Genomic DNA, 14,433 nt, shown 5'->3' with positions numbered 1-14,433 from the left:
TGGTGGGACACCTCATTGCTAGAGGCATAAGGCCAGGTAGTTGGTGCTGATGAGCCCCACGAGAGAAGGAAATGGGAAAAGACCTTGGGCCACCATGTTTGGATGGAAAACCCGTACAAATTTCCGAGAAACTGGGTAACTTGGAGAGGAGGAAGGGAGGCATTTTACATTGCAAGTGTCCTAAATGTTATTTCAGAAAGATCTAACACGAAAAGGTTGTCCAAACTCTTTTGAAACAAAAGTTTTACTCTCCAGTATAATTCAGGCCAATTAAATCTTGCCAAAGGTGAGATGCTTCAAAAACCAGCAACCTCATCGGATCCCTGTCAGTTACACTGTGTACCCCAGTCTGCTTGTCCCCCACCCTTGGGATGGGCTTACCCCAAGTGCAGGCCTCCCTGATGAGCCTCTGCCCAGCGAAGGGCTCCTGAGGAGGAAGCTACCAGGAAGGCACTTTTGAAGGGGTTGTACCAGTGAGTTGCTGGGGTTCTATGGGTGGGACCCTAACCCAGCCTGCCTGCTCCACCAGTGAGGGGGCTCTCCACAAGTCCCAGGGCCGCCAACCAGGTGGGGGCAGGGGGACAACCTTCCTGACCTCCCCCCGCCAACTGTAGTGCTGGGTGGGACAGGACCCTCGTACCCACAAGTGCTGCTAGAGGCCTGCAGACCTGGGAACCGGGGCTGGAGGAGGGTCACTGAGGATTGGGAGGTTGACCTTGCACATTCACACGACGTGTGTGAGAGCACTTACCCCATGTGCACTCAGTTCAGGTGCTTGGAAGCACTTAGTTTACACAGGCACTGTCTTCTGGAGCCAGCCAGGTCTGGAAGTGGTCGGTTCCCAGCAGAAAAATGTGGTGTGGGCAGGCCAGGCAGTCCTTGTCCCCTAGGTGGGCTGGGACCAGGGATCTGCTGGGTGGCAGGACAAAGGTCTGTGTCCCAGAAGTCCTGAGCCCTAAGAAGGAACCTGGAGGAGTCAGAGCCCACACGTGTGTGGGGCCCTGGCTGAGTGTGTGCTGTTTATCGAGCTCAGCTGCGTGCCCAGCATGCTGGAAGATGTTTCTCATAACCTTATGAGGTAGGTGGTGGCAGCCCATTTCACAGATAGGGAAATGGGCTCCGAGTGGTCCCATCACTTGTCCAGGCCCAGCTGCCTCTGCCCTGCAGCCTCGCTGGGGGTTGGCTGGCCACACTGGAGGAGATCTGTGGGGCTTGCTCCTTGTGGCCAGAGTCTGCAGGCAGTATGCCCCAGCCAGGCCCCAGGGCTGTCAGTGAGACTTGAGGGTCACCTCCACAGGAAAATGGTCACTGATGGTCAGGGCCTGGAGGGAGAAGGGGCCAAGCCTGAGACCCTGGTGAGCAGCCAGTCCCTCAAGCACCACGCTGGAAAACTGCCCCCATCCAGGAAGGGGCCCACTGGGTGTCCAAACAAACCTCTGCATTTGGGGGGAGGTGTTGATGTATACGGCAGGTGTGGCCTGTGGGTGGGCTGGGAGCACAGTCTCAGGACCCCACTCCGGGGACGAAAGAGCTTCCTGCACTGCCACCCCAGGTTTGTTCCATTTGGTCAGACCTGAACCTCTAAGGGCCTTTTCTAGAAACGCTAGTGCAAGGAGGGGAGTGCCTGATCCCCTGAGGTTGGGATCCGGGTCCAGCACTGCCCCCGCCCCGGCCCCAGCACTTGCCTGAGTCTGGTCCAGGCCGAATTCCTCCTGGAAGTCGTGCACAGTGGCTGACTGATGCTTCAGGCTCTTGCGCAGGCGGGAGCCGCAGACCACGATGCGGTCGTAAGCGCAGTCCGAGTTGCCCACCGTGGTGTCGGCGCTGTCCGGGATGAGCCACTTGAAGACCTCGCTGCTGCGCAGGCGGATGGCCGGCCAGTCCTGCGCCCTCACGTATTTGCAGTCGGCGTTGAAGTCGCCCAGAAACAGGATGTCCTGCGGGGCACGGCGGGAGCCGGGTCTGAGACTCTGTGGCCAACCCAGGAGCACGACTCCCTCCCGGGTGGGGTCGTGGGGGCGAGGCGGGGCCTTGCGGACGCGGGGCGCTTACGTCGGTCCCCCACTTGTCGATCACGTCCAGGTACACGTCGTAGAGCGCGTCGATCTCGGCCACGGCGTGGTGCGGAGCCGCGTGCAGCGGAATCAACACGAACTCCTTGGCGGCTGCAGGAGGAGCTGGGTGTCAGGGGCCGGCGGAGGGGGCGGGGCCGGCGGGGGCGGGGCGGGGGCGGGGCCTCACCGGAGCCGGGTGCCGAGAACTTGACCACGAACGGCTCCCGGCTGAAGGCGTCCTCGGCGTCCGGGTACTGGTACGTGTCCACGACCGACACCGTGTCCTTCCTGGGGGCAGGGGGTAAAGGACGGGTGGGCGACGTGAGGGGGACCCCCGCTCCGCACGCCCCGCGGCCCCTCCCCTCACCTGTAGACAAACAGGTACATTTCCTTATACTGGTCCCGACCCAGGGGCTCACTGCTCACGAAGCTGTACTCGTGCTTGGACACGCTGCGGAGATAGGATTCGGGTCGGGGGTCAAGGCATCGCTCCGAGACCTGGGGTCTGGGCCGGGGCTTCCCACACTGGGCCCTGCCCGCCGCACCTGTTGATCTGCTCTATGAGAGTGGACACGGCGCTCAAGTCGGGGTCTCGCACCTCCTGCACGAGCATGACGTCATAGCCAGCCAGGATCTGGGGGAGGAGCCAGCAGGTGCAGGGTCAGGCGCCCCGCAGATCAGCCCGAAGAGCCCAGCCGCGACCCCGCCACAGGCCCCCAGCCTCACTTGCGCGATGACGCCGCAGCAGCCCGGGTCCGACACTTTGCTGTCTCCGAAGCTCTGGATGTTGAAAGCTCCTATGCGCAGCGCCTGGGCTCTGGCAGCCTCCAACGCCCAGAGCGCGGCCAGTAAGGTCAGGGGCCTGCCCATGGGCGGTCTTAGAGGGACAGACACGGCCGGGTGTGAGCGCAGACCTGGAGCGGGACACACCAGCCCACTCTTCATCTTGTCCCTGTGAGCCGGGGCAGGCAGGTTCTGCTGCCTACAGTCCGCCGGCAGGAAGGCATCTCCACCGGGTGCTGCTTTCCAGGTCTCCCCAGGGTGCTGCTGGGCTCACAGCCTTGTCCATTCTCCTCCTCCATGGGGAAACTGAGGCCCAAATATTGGGAGTCCATTCCCATCCAGCCCCCGCTCAGCACTCCCACACCGCACTCACCTGAGGGGTGTGGATAGACTCAGGATCTGCGTCCCAGTAGAGGTCTGAGGTTCAGGCTAGGGGTGTGTCTGTGGCATGAGACAGACTGCAAGGGCTGGTGCCACAGCAGCGCTGGTGCCCCGGCTCCAGGGGTATTTGTAGCCCTGGCCCAGGGAGGGGCCAGACTGCCTGCGTCCCGCCCCCTCCATGAAGCTGGTAGCTGCACTCCTGGTTCTCACCTCTCATTCTACAGAGGACTGCCCCCTCACACACAGGGGGAGGTGGTGACAGGGAGGCAGGACATCCACCCTGAGACTGATCTGGGGCCCCCACATCAGAACAGGGGCTTAGATGGCTCTGCCAGCCCAAGAGCTGCATCGGGACTGGAAAAGAGGGCCAGCCATGACCACAGTCCAGGGCTTCCTCTTGTCCCCACCCCCGAGAAACTAGGTCACCCAGAATCTCCTTCAAGCTGCATCCCCGCAGGGAAACTAAGGCCACCCAATCAGGAAAGACCAGCCCTGTTTACAGCCCAGCATCTTCTGCTGCTTCTCCATGTCATCACTTCAGGGATAAAGCCAAGACTCCTGGCTCTCCCGGCCTCATTCCCCAGCAAGCAGCATCCCCACGCACCCACTTTGACGGGCACAGGAAGTGGGGGTCACGGCTCCAGCTGAGCAGGGCAGAGGCAAGAGGCTGCCTGTCCACATACCAATGACACCCACACATCGCCAAGGTGCCGCCAGCCCCATGGGAACCCTGGGTGGACTGGCCAGGCACCAGAGCCTTGAGGGTGGCCTGGGCAGGCAGGGACTGCCCTGGGGGGAACTGCCAGACACCAGCCCCTGAGGCTGCTAATGCCACAACATCACAAGCGGTGGATTTTCACATTTTATTGTAAAGCAACCAAAAACTCTATTTACACTCCCGCATCGCCTCTCAAAGTCTGAGTTCTAAGCCCCTCTTGCCTGTACTCAGCCAGGCAAGTACGGGCAGGGAACCCAAGGTCCTCAGCTCCTGCCCCAGACCGGCCCGCCAGCCCCTGCAGGTGCCCGTGCTTAGACAATGACCGTCTGCACCTCAAGCTGGCCCTCCGGGGAGGCGATAACTAGCTCGCCAGCATGCTCCAGGATCTCAATGTCCTCGGATGAAACCATGGTCACAGTGGCCTGCTCGGCGCCATTGGTGCCCGAGCGGGCCGTGAGCACAGTGCCCTCGCTGATGGCCGAGGCCAGCGTCATGGCCACCTGCTCCGTTAGGCTTTCGGGGGTGGCGATGGTGATGGTGTCAGCGGCGGCCGCCTCCGGGCCCAGCCGCGCCTCCTGGTCCATGGTCACGTTCTGCACGATGATCTGGTGCCCAGCGCTGGCCTGGTGCACTATCTGCTGCACCACCTTCATGATGTGACTGTCCACCTGTGGCGGCCCATGGCTCAGCCCGAGTCCGAGGAGCGTGCCAGGCTGCCCCTCCGCCCGTCCCCCAGCCCCTCACCTCCGTCTGGGTGCCCTCGATGATCTCTGTGGCTTCGCTGGTCTCTGCATCATCTGCGGTGGCCTGGATGGGGGTCAGAGGTCAGCCCTGCCCTCCCCAGGCCTCACCCCAGCCCGGCGGGCCCCCGCCCACCTCAATGATGTACTCCTGCGTGTCGGCTACCACGGATGAGAACTCAACCAACACAGTGTGTGGGTCGTCGGTCAGGACGGCAGCGGCCGCAGTGGGGCTCTCCTCGGACACCAGCAGCTCCTCCACCTCTAGCAGGCAGCCCCCTGTGGCGGGGAACTCAGTCAGTGCTGGTTGTGGGCATCCCCCAAACCCCGCCTGCCAGCTCCCGGCCCTACCTTTGGTCCGCAGGTGCCGGTTGAGCGTGCCGTGCTCGGCGAAGCCACGGCCACACTTGTAGCACTTGAAAGGCTTCTCGCCCGTGTGGTGCCGCACGTGCCGCACCAGCGAGCCCTTCTCCCGGAAGCCGCGGCTGCAGAACGGGCATACATGCGGCTTCTCCTCCAGGTGTGTCCGGAAATGCACCTGCTGGGCATTCTGCGGAGACCGCCCCCCATCAGGGCCGGCCTGGCCTTGGCTCAGCCAGCCCCCTCCGAGGGCCCAGGCCAGGGCGAGGGGGCAGGGAACCAGGGACAGAGCGGGCTCAAGGAGCGGACAGCCATGGGCAGGGGGCCAGGACCCACCTTGGTCTTGTAGCGCTTGCCGCACTCAGGACAGGGATAGGGCCGCTCATCTGAGTGGACGCGCCGGTGGCCACGGACGTGGGCGATGGTCTTGTAGAGTTTCCCGCAGTCGCCGCAGCGGAAGCGGCGCTCGTGCACGTGGACCTCCTGGTGCTTCTTGAGCAGGTAGGCCTTGGGGAAGGCCTTGCCACACTGCGGGCACATGAAGGGCCTCGGCCCTGCGGCCATGCTCCACGTCAGGCTGGGACCATCACCCGAGGGCCCCACCCTAGCCACTGGCCACCCTGCGCCCGCAGCTGTCCAGGACAGTCACCCCGCCACCCACCTGCATGGCCTCTTTTGTGGGCCTCCAAGGTGGCTGCCGTTGGGAAGGTCTCACTGCACTGAGGGCACGGGTGGGTCCTGGGCACAGATAAGGCCTCGCCAGCCACCTGCTGGGGGACCACAGCACCCCTCCGGCACCCATGGCTGCACCCCATCAGCAGGGCCGGAGCCACACCGAGGCACCCCCACCCTGGGAGGTGGTAAGCAGTTCAGGGGACGAGTCACTGCACACAGTGAGGAGCTTCCCACCGCCAGGATGGCCAGGGAGCCAGCAGTGGCCGGGCTAGCATGTGACTTGGCACCCCAGGTCCAGCCCCCCTAGAAGGAGCCCACCATGGGGCAGGGACCTACTGTCTCCGCCTGCTCCACCTCTAGCAGCGGCAGTTCCGGGGCAGCATCTCCTGGTGACTGGGGATTGGACACGGTGGGGGTGGCTGGCCCCAAGGCCCCCTCCTCCCCTGGGGCCCGCTCGAGGACAATGCCAGAGTTCTGCATGGCTTGGTGCAGAAGGTTCTCTCGGCCACCCTCGCTGGAGCAGGGAAGCTCCTGGGGGCCGGTGGGCTGCAGGGGAGGCAGAGGGAGGGGGCTGGCCAGGCAGTCCAGCACTCGGCACCGCCTGCCAGCTCCACGGAGGGCCACCCCAGGGCCCCATGCACACCTGGCGCCTTCCCTTGGGAAGGCTCCCCGCACCTGCCCTGGCCCCCAGCCCACTCCCCCTCACCCCTCCCTACCACAACCTTGGTCTCTCATCTCCCTTCCCCTGCAACCAGACCGAGTGCCAGGAAGGCAGGCCCAGGTCAGTCCCGTTCCTAGCGGAGCTGGTGCCCAGAACAGGGCCCGGACTGAGCAGACAAGGGCTGCCCCTGACCTGCCCCCACCTCTGGGGCGAGGGCCTTCACGCCCAGGGGAAGCTCTTGCATCTGGACGTGGACTTCATGGATGACGGTGCCCTTGGCATCTGTCACCAGGTGAATCACCGGCGACGTCTCCATGGGCTCACCTGCCACCGACGATGGGGTGACAGCCCCCACAGTGGAGGCACCGGACCCTTTAAGGCAGAATGAAGAGAGCCCATGAGGACACATGGAGCAGGGTGTACCGAGAGCAACCAGGGCCGGCCGCGGAGGCCCCCAGGCTGACCTGCGGGCACGTCCTCTTTGCCGACAACCACGTCTTTGCTCATGCTGAAGCGGATTTTCTCTGTACACGGGGTGAGAGACTTCAGGTGCCGGGTCAGTGCCCCTGACTCCCGGAAGCTCTTCCCACACTTGGCACACTTATAGGGGCGCTCGTCTGCGGAGAGAGCGGTGTCAGCCCTGGCCTCACATCTCCAGGAGTCAGGGGCCACAAAGCCCAGGAGCCGAGCCCCCAGGGCCAGCGGCAGCGAGCTGAGGCTGGCTCACCTGTGTGCCTCCGGTGATGCCGGATGAGCGAGCCTTTGGTCCGGAAGGAGGCCCCACACAGTTTGCATTCGTGGTCCTTGCGGCTGCTGTGCGTGACCATGTGGGCCTTGAGGATACTGCCCTGTGTGGGAGGGGCAGCAAGGCTCAGGCACTGCTCAGAGAGGGAGGGGCCGGAGGCCCGGCTCCCCACCGGCGCCCGTGGCCCCAGGGCCTCACCGTCTTGAAGGTCTTGTGGCAAAGCATGCACACGTAGCGGCCATCCTTGTTCACCAGCAGTTTGACCTGGGTCTGCTCGCCCTCCACAGCGAGCCCGGGCCCCCGCCAGCTGGGGCTGCCTGGGCCCTCGGCCACCTCGCTGTCCCCCGGCTCCGCCTCTGAGGCCACGATGACCTCTTTGATGTGTCCGCCTCCTGAGGAGAGGGAGAGTGCCCTGAGCCCTGGGATCCACCAGCCCTGCCGCCCTCGGATGGAGCCTGAGGACCCTGCTGGGGTCAGGGGGTTCGTCTCAACTGACTCCAGCCCAGCACACGTCACCTGCTTGGCCAGAAGGGATGGCGAGAAGGGATGCTCAGACTCCATGGGGCAGCCCAGAGGAGCTCCAGGCCTCTGGAACACAGTTAGCCAAGATGTGAACACAGATGCCCTGCCCCCAGCAAAGAGGCACACAGGACAAGACATGCACAGGCTTCCTGCTGTCCCCAAGAGCAGCCGAGCGCCAGCGCAGAGGCAGTGGACAGGCCAGCCTGCCTCCCTGGTTCCTGCTAACGTGAAGAGGAAACACCCCTGAGACTGCCCACCAGCATGGGTTTCAAGGCAGGCGGGCCAGGGACCCGCCTGGAGAGTGATCACTCCGGACACACCTGGGACAGTCAGGGCAAGGAAGCTGGGCCTTTGCAGTTGGGCCTCTCAGCTCTCGTGGGTGTTGAAGAAATATGACAATGTCCAAAACTAAGCTGTAAACATACTTCACCATTTCTGCTCAGGAAGATGACGTGTGGAAAACGGCTATGAAGCCGCTTCTTAGAAACCATCTCACTCAGGCCGGCGTCGTGTTTTGACAAGCCATTCTTCCAAAACAGAACGGAAACTCCATGACTCAGAAACAATTAGGGCATCTGGCACTCCTGCGGGGCTGACAGCCTCCCTCCACCCCAGAGGCGAATTCCTAAAAGAACAGGGCCTTCTGCCAGGCTCAGACCTGAGTCTGAGTGTCACACAGCAGATGGAAGGGTTGGAGAAGGGCAATCATGGTTGCCCTGGGGCCAGAGATGAAAAGCAAGTTTTGTCCCAAGGAAGAGGCAGGGGACCTGGAGTGACTATCTGAAACCTGTGTGGCCCCCGTGAACCGTGCGCCGGTCCCACGAGGGCTGGGAACCATCCTAGGATGATGCCAGCAGCTGGCGGTTCAGGACTCTGGCCTGGGCTCCAGATCATTGAGCCAGGGGGACATCTGGGCCACCCAGGACGTCTGCAGAAGGGAAACTCCCAGGGGGCAAGAGAGGCAGAGGGTGCCCAGAGAGGAGCCCCTGGAGTGTAGGGTGGGCCAGCTGGAGGCTGGGTGGCAGGCAGGGCTTCCAGGGTGCCAGAGCCTGGAGGTGCTACCTGAATCTAGGGCATGCGTTTCCCCACATGACACCCTCCCACCCAGAAACCAAATGCCACATCAGGGCTGGAGCACAGCCCTGCCCCACACGTCCACACTCCTGTCCTGGAGGAGCGGCAGGCAACCGTCCTCGTCCACAGGAATGTTGGGGGAAAGGCGGCATGGAAACAGGGACAGGTCCCATGGCCTCCCTGGAGAGAGGGAGGCTGCCTGCTCTGAGGTCCCCGTCCCCCAGGCCACCTCCACCCCTCTTCCTGCCCCAGCTGGTCCCCAGGGCCTCCCAAGGCCAAGTTCTCCTTATCACCCAAACCTTCCTGTCCAGCTACCGACTCGCGTGCCTTCCACAGCCCCTGCCCATTTCCTTCCCCACCTCCGGTGGCATCGGGCCAACCCAGCCTCTCTGCTGCCACACTCACACCCAGCCACCGGGCCCCTCAGGCTGCCCTTTGAATGGCCCAGCGGCACGCTCCCTGTCCCCTGAAAAGGAGCACGTGACCCCACCCAGACCTCCCAATGGCCCCTCCCCTCCTGCACATCAATGAGACACTTCGGCTTTAAAAAAGCCATCAAAGAGCGTGACTTGGCGTTGCACGCTCTTAACAGCCAAAGCCGTGTGGGAATCAGGGTGGGAACTGCTGGAGGGAGGAAGCGCCAGGGAGGTGATGCCCAGGGTCAGGCAGCAGGTTGGGGCTGAGCCAGGGCGCCCACACACACCCCAGCCTGACCCTCCAGAGCTGACGGTGGGTCGGGAGCAGGCACCAGGGCCGGGGTGAGGGCTGGCAGAAAAGTGGGGAAGATTCTGGAAGGACCAGGGCCGAAAGTCTGGGGACACATCAGGGGAAAGCAGCCAGCTCGTGGTCTGTGCACAAAGCGAAGCTGCCCCAAGGCCCAGCATTCCCTCGGGGCTGCCAGTCTCTGGCTCCCCTTTCAGGGCAGGGCGGGGCCTGGTGCGCAATGCTCGCTCCTCTGGCAGGCCCTACCCTGAGAAGGCGCACACAGGGCCCAAGCCCCTCCTCAGCCAGGCCCCGCTCCTGGGACAACAGATGGGCATGGGCAGCAGAGGTCCCAGCCCTGCCCACAGACGACTACTGGATCAGTGCTGAGAAAGCCGCGTGTGGACAGCCACGGTGGGACCAGACCAGCTTACCAACTATGTCAGGCGAGTGGTTGATGTCTCCTGCGAGTGCGGCCGCCTCCACCACGATGTGGGCCACGGTGATGGGCTCCTCTGAGCCGGCCGCTCCTGGCGCCACCTGCCATGGGGTGGAAGGATGGAGGAGACCCGTCTTCAGGCTCTAGGGCTCAGGTGTGTGTCCACCTGGGGGCTCGCATCTCCCCTGCAGAGCACTGCTCCCAGTCTGCTCCCAGCCTGAACCCCTCACCCTGGGCCCAGAGGTCAGCCCCATCACTCCAATGCCTCCGGCCAACGAGGGCTCCACGCGAAGCCCTGAGCAGCCCGGGAAGGACTTCAGGATGAAGTGACCAGAAGCTCCAGCAGAGCCTCTACAGAGAGGAAAGGAGGACTCCCACCCACCGGCCCAGCCAGTAGGTCAGGAGAAAGGGCCCCCAGGGGAAAGGGGCTGGGGACCCTCCCGAAGAAGAAGACACCCCGGGGAGGGGTAGGAAAGACCACAGGGCAGAGCAAGACGACTCTGGGCCCCGTCCTCGGGCCCTCCCAGGGTGACCGGAGGCACTGACTTCTCTCGGACTGTCCTCGCCCACTCCTGTAGGCTTAGGATGTCAAAAGCGCCCAGCCCACGAGGGTGCCATGGACCTCGTAAGACTGTGTGCACAGCTCCGGTACACACGGCGTGCAAACAAAGGTGGCCGTTTTCACAACAGAGCCATGCTTCATTTGTGGGATCCCCAGAAACCACATGTATAGGCCAGGAGGGCAGACAGAAGGACAAAAGCCATCGTGATGTCCTTGAGTCAGGATGGGCCTCAAGGAAGGAGAGACCCCAGGCCCCAAAGCGCGGGCTCCACACAGAGGCTGCTGAGCAGGCCAGTATCCCAGGCCGACCAGGGGAGCCCAGAGCACCCCCAAGCCACGACCGGATGCCACCCTCTGCCCGCCCTCATGTCACAGGGACCCAGCTGCATGGGTGTGTCCTGCCACGCCACCACCTCCTCATCCTGCTCTCAGATGAGGGGCAGGGACGTGTGTGCAGACCTGTGTGCGATGGTGGCGGGGGCTCACCTCCCGACCCAGCAGCGCAGCCGCCGGGGTGGCGGGCAGGGCCTCCTGAGGCGCCCGCTGGCAGGCCTTCTGGAGCTTGTGCTGAACGAAGTTCTCCAGGGCGGTGAACTCTGCCTGGCAACGGCCGCATCTGTGTACGTCGTCCTCATCTGCAAGGTGCCCACGGTCAGGGGGACTGGGGGGGTTCCAGTCCTAGGCACACCCATCCAGGGGTGGCATTAGAACAGGGGCCCGCCCCAGGGAGAGTTGCATATGGGAGGAGGCAGCCCTGACCATCCACTTGGGCATCAGGGTCCAAAGCCCCTACTTCAGAGAAGAAGGCAGAGAGGCCCAGGGAGCAGCTGGGAAGCAGGGGGATTCAGCCATGCTGGTTTGGGAACGGGGGAGGACCCGGGGTTCACATGTGCCCTCGGGCACCTCAGCAGCCATGTCTGGGTCTGTTTCGTCATCTGTAAAATCAGCCTACTTGGTGTGTGTGCAACTCCAGCTGAGAGGCCAGCACCCGGCAAACACGGGACAGATGAGGCGCCCTGACCCACACCCACTCTTTTCTCACTCTGACCTGACGCTTCACTGGTTCCAAGCGGGCAACACCTCCCTAGCCTGGTGAAGATGCCTAGGGGGTGCTTCCCAGAGGGGCTCCACACTCCAGGGCCAGGGGCCATTGCCCCTGAGCCGCTCACCATTGAGGCTTACCAGCCAGTCCCCACCCCAGGTTCTGCAGGAGGACTTCTGGCTCTCTGAGTTCCCTACAGTGTGCCAGGCACCTCCCTGGGGATATCACCCAATCCGACCAGCACCCTGAAGAAATGGAAATGACTATTCCCACTCCAGAAAAACAACTTGAGATCAAGGCTACCCTGCTGTTGAGTGTTGGGGCCAGAACCTAAACTTGAAGGTCTACCCCAGACACCCTGCTGTTTGCACCACAGGATGGGAGATGTTCCTTCTGCTTTTGTAAGAGTCTATCCATTCCCACCGCCTCATGTGCAATCCCACTTCAAGGTCAAACCCAGGCTGGAGCCCAGAAGGAGCCCAGATGATGCCTACTGGATTAATGAACAAAGGGCCAAACCACAGCTGAGACTCGCCCACAGAAGGCCACCTGGCAAGGGCGGTCACCCCTCAGATGGCACACAGTCACCGGCCAAGCACTGAGGTGCCTCCACCCTCCTAATCCTCCCAGCCCACTCACCGAGTCTGACTCGGCACCAGCGTGTTGCCATTAAAGGAATCCTCGCCGCAGAGGGGAACACTCCCAGCCCTGTAACCCTGAGAGAAAGCCCTGGGCAAGCCCAGCAGGGCACAGCAACCTCCAAAGAGACCCCTTGGTAGGTGGTACTGCCCCTACGCAAGCTGGAATAAGAAGGAGCAAGGAAAGACGTACCGAGAATACAAACCCTGTGGGAACAAAGACCACCATCCCAGGATCACCAGCCAACCCCTGCCTGCCTGGCCCAGTCTAGAGTCTCCTGGGACAGGCTCAGAGGGCAGAGACCAGAATTCTGGCTCCAAAAGTCATCAGCGCCCCTGTGAATGCAGCCCTCAAGGGTCCCCAGAACTGCTCTCAGAGATGCACATGCATGCTCTCCTTTGAGTCTCACCACCATCCTACCAGAGACAGAGCCCCAGAAGTTAAGGGAGTGTGTTGATGGGTCACACAATCCTGCCATCCAAATAATACGTGGTATTAAATAACTGGGTGACCTGGTCACTTTCACATCTTTGAAGCTCAATTTTCCTCATCCACGAAATGGGAATAACAACAATAACAATGGCATCTAGGGCTGGCTTGAGAATGAAAAAGGCTGAGGCAGGATGAGGGCTCCCTACATTATCGTCAACACCGGTGTCTCCATTCTGTAAGCGGAAATGGAGGCTCAGAGAGGTATGTGGCCACCTGCGCAAGATCAAACAGCTAGAACGTGGCAGGTCTGGGGCTGGGCGGCCTGCACCTTTGCAGCACTGGGCTCTGCCACCTCCCTGAGGGTGCGGGAGAGACCCGAGGCCCCGCCCACCCGGAGCCTCAGCCACACCCCGGCCAGGGCCCTGGTGGCCTGTCAGGTGAGGTGGGAGGGGGCGCAGAGGAGGGCCGGGCCCTGTCTAGACGCGGAGACAGCGGGGCCGGCAGGCGGTGGAGCCTATTGCCAAAGTCTCCACGGACAGCCCGTGTGGCTTGGACAACAGTGAATATCCGCGGTGGGCGCTGGAGCCCACACCGGTGGTGATCGGCGCCCCGCAGGGTGAGGCCCGAGGGCCTGAGGAAACCAGAGGGCTCGTGGAAATCTCTGAGGCGTCCCGCGGAGACCCACGAGGTCTGCAGGGAAGCTGGCCCGGGAGGGTGTGTCGCGCCCGCAGCTCAGGCCGTCGGGGCCTCCACCAGCCAGGCTGAGCCGCCCCCACCCCGGCCGCGCCCGGCCCCGTGCGGCCCTGTTACCTTCCTCGCTGAAGGGCGCCGGGAGGCCGAGAAAGCCACCAGGGGCCAAGGCCGCCGCCGCCGCGACCCCGCCCTCGCCCGCTTCCCGCCCGGCTTCGGCCCGGGCTTCTGCCGTATGCGCGGCCGTCACCCGCACTGCCATCGCGCCCTCCATGTCGCAACGCGCCGCAGGAAGATGGCGGATTTACGACCGTGTCGTCATAACAACGGGCCGCGCCAAGGCGAGTGAGCGAGAAGAAGAGAGTAGGACGACGGGGCGGGGCCAGGGAGGGTTTGACGGGCAGGCGGCGGGGCGCCTTGCGAGGGTGTGGCCTGGAGGCGCAGAGGCGGGACCAAGTGTTGAGACAGAACATCGGGCGGAACTGCCGGGAGAGGTGTGATTAGGGTGCAGAGGACTGACAGGCGGGGGGGCGGAGCCAAGGGGCGAGAGGGGCGGGGCCACGCCTGAGAATTGAAATACTGGGGCTGCCGCGCACAAGCGGTATTTAGGCACTAGAGCCTGAGGAGACGGCCAGGTCTCCTGGCGGCGCCTCCTGCTCGGCCCTGAGCGCGTTCAGCTGCCGGGATTCGAGCTCTAGAGGGCCGCTGCCGGGACACTGCCCCAGATCGGACCGGTAGAGTGGTGCTCGCTGCCCGCCTCTGACCCCCTCGGATGGCAGAGCCTCCCTTACTGGTTGACACAGTCCAAGGACAAAACCCGAATTGGGGATGGCTTCACTAACTCTTTCATTCTTTTGTATAGTTTTCAAGTTGTGATAAGTACACATAAAATTTACCGTTAGTGACAGTGCCTTCACAATGTTGTACAACTATCACCACATGTAGTTCCAGAACGTTGTCTTTATTCCAAAAGAAAATCTGTACCCACTGGCAGTCACCCCTCGTTGTCCCCTCCCTCAGCCCCTAGCAAACCTCTTTCTCTGTGGATTTGCATTTTCTGGGCATTTCATATAATCAGAATTTTACATATGGTAATGTTTTGCAACCCGTGTCCTTTACTTGGGAGAAGGCAATGGCACCCCACTCCAGTGCTCTTGCCTGGAAAATCCCATGGACGGGGGAGCCTGGTGGGCTGCAGCCCATGGGGTTTCGAA

The 14,433-nt window shown here is 62.7% G+C and overlaps 2 protein-coding genes across 2 annotated transcripts; both read right to left on the bottom strand.

Annotated features, from left to right (window-relative positions):
• On the bottom strand, positions 227–3,335 carry DNASE1L2 (deoxyribonuclease 1 like 2). The gene is given in 8 exon segments (XM_018040615.1): positions 227–1,322; positions 1,686–1,937; positions 2,053–2,173; positions 2,175–2,342; positions 2,422–2,505; positions 2,600–2,688; positions 2,781–2,968; positions 3,211–3,335. Coding segments are annotated over 7 exon segments (912 nt in total). The 5' UTR covers positions 2,925–2,968; positions 3,211–3,335; the 3' UTR covers positions 227–1,268.
• On the bottom strand, positions 4,068–13,803 carry E4F1 (E4F transcription factor 1). Its single transcript, XM_018040612.1, has 14 exons — positions 13,340–13,803; positions 10,903–11,051; positions 9,850–9,955; positions 7,316–7,509; positions 7,100–7,220; positions 6,837–6,989; positions 6,575–6,744; positions 6,048–6,257; positions 5,698–5,806; positions 5,373–5,590; positions 5,028–5,226; positions 4,813–4,955; positions 4,681–4,743; positions 4,068–4,604 (listed from the first exon to the last, which is right to left on the bottom strand). Exons 1-14 carry the CDS (start codon positions 13,491–13,493, stop codon positions 4,248–4,250), a joined length of 2,346 nt encoding a protein of 781 aa, XP_017896101.1. The 5' UTR covers positions 13,494–13,803; the 3' UTR covers positions 4,068–4,247.

Source organism: Capra hircus, chromosome 25, assembly GCF_001704415.2.
Source record: "Capra hircus breed San Clemente chromosome 25, ASM170441v1, whole genome shotgun sequence".
NCBI classification, from domain to species: domain Eukaryota; kingdom Metazoa; phylum Chordata; class Mammalia; order Artiodactyla; family Bovidae; genus Capra; species Capra hircus.
Note: the sequence above shows the minus strand (reverse complement) of the source record. Positions and strands in the feature narration are given on the sequence as shown.

What these genes read in the sequence shown, in the direction of transcription:
- E4F1 (XM_018040612.1), bottom strand. Translation starts at nt 13,493, where the DNA reads ATGGAGGGCGCGATGGCAGTGCGGGTGACGGCCGCGCATACGGCAGAA. An exon ending in CTGCGCTGCTGGGTCGGGAG is followed by an intron (nt 9,956 to 10,902) that starts GTGAGCCCCCGC and finishes ACCCCATGGCAG; the next exon opens with GTGGCGCCAGGAGCGGCCGG. An exon ending in GCAAGCGCTACAAGACCAAG is followed by an intron (nt 5,227 to 5,372) that starts GTGGGTCCTGGC and finishes CGGTCTCCGCAG; the next exon opens with AATGCCCAGCAGGTGCATTT.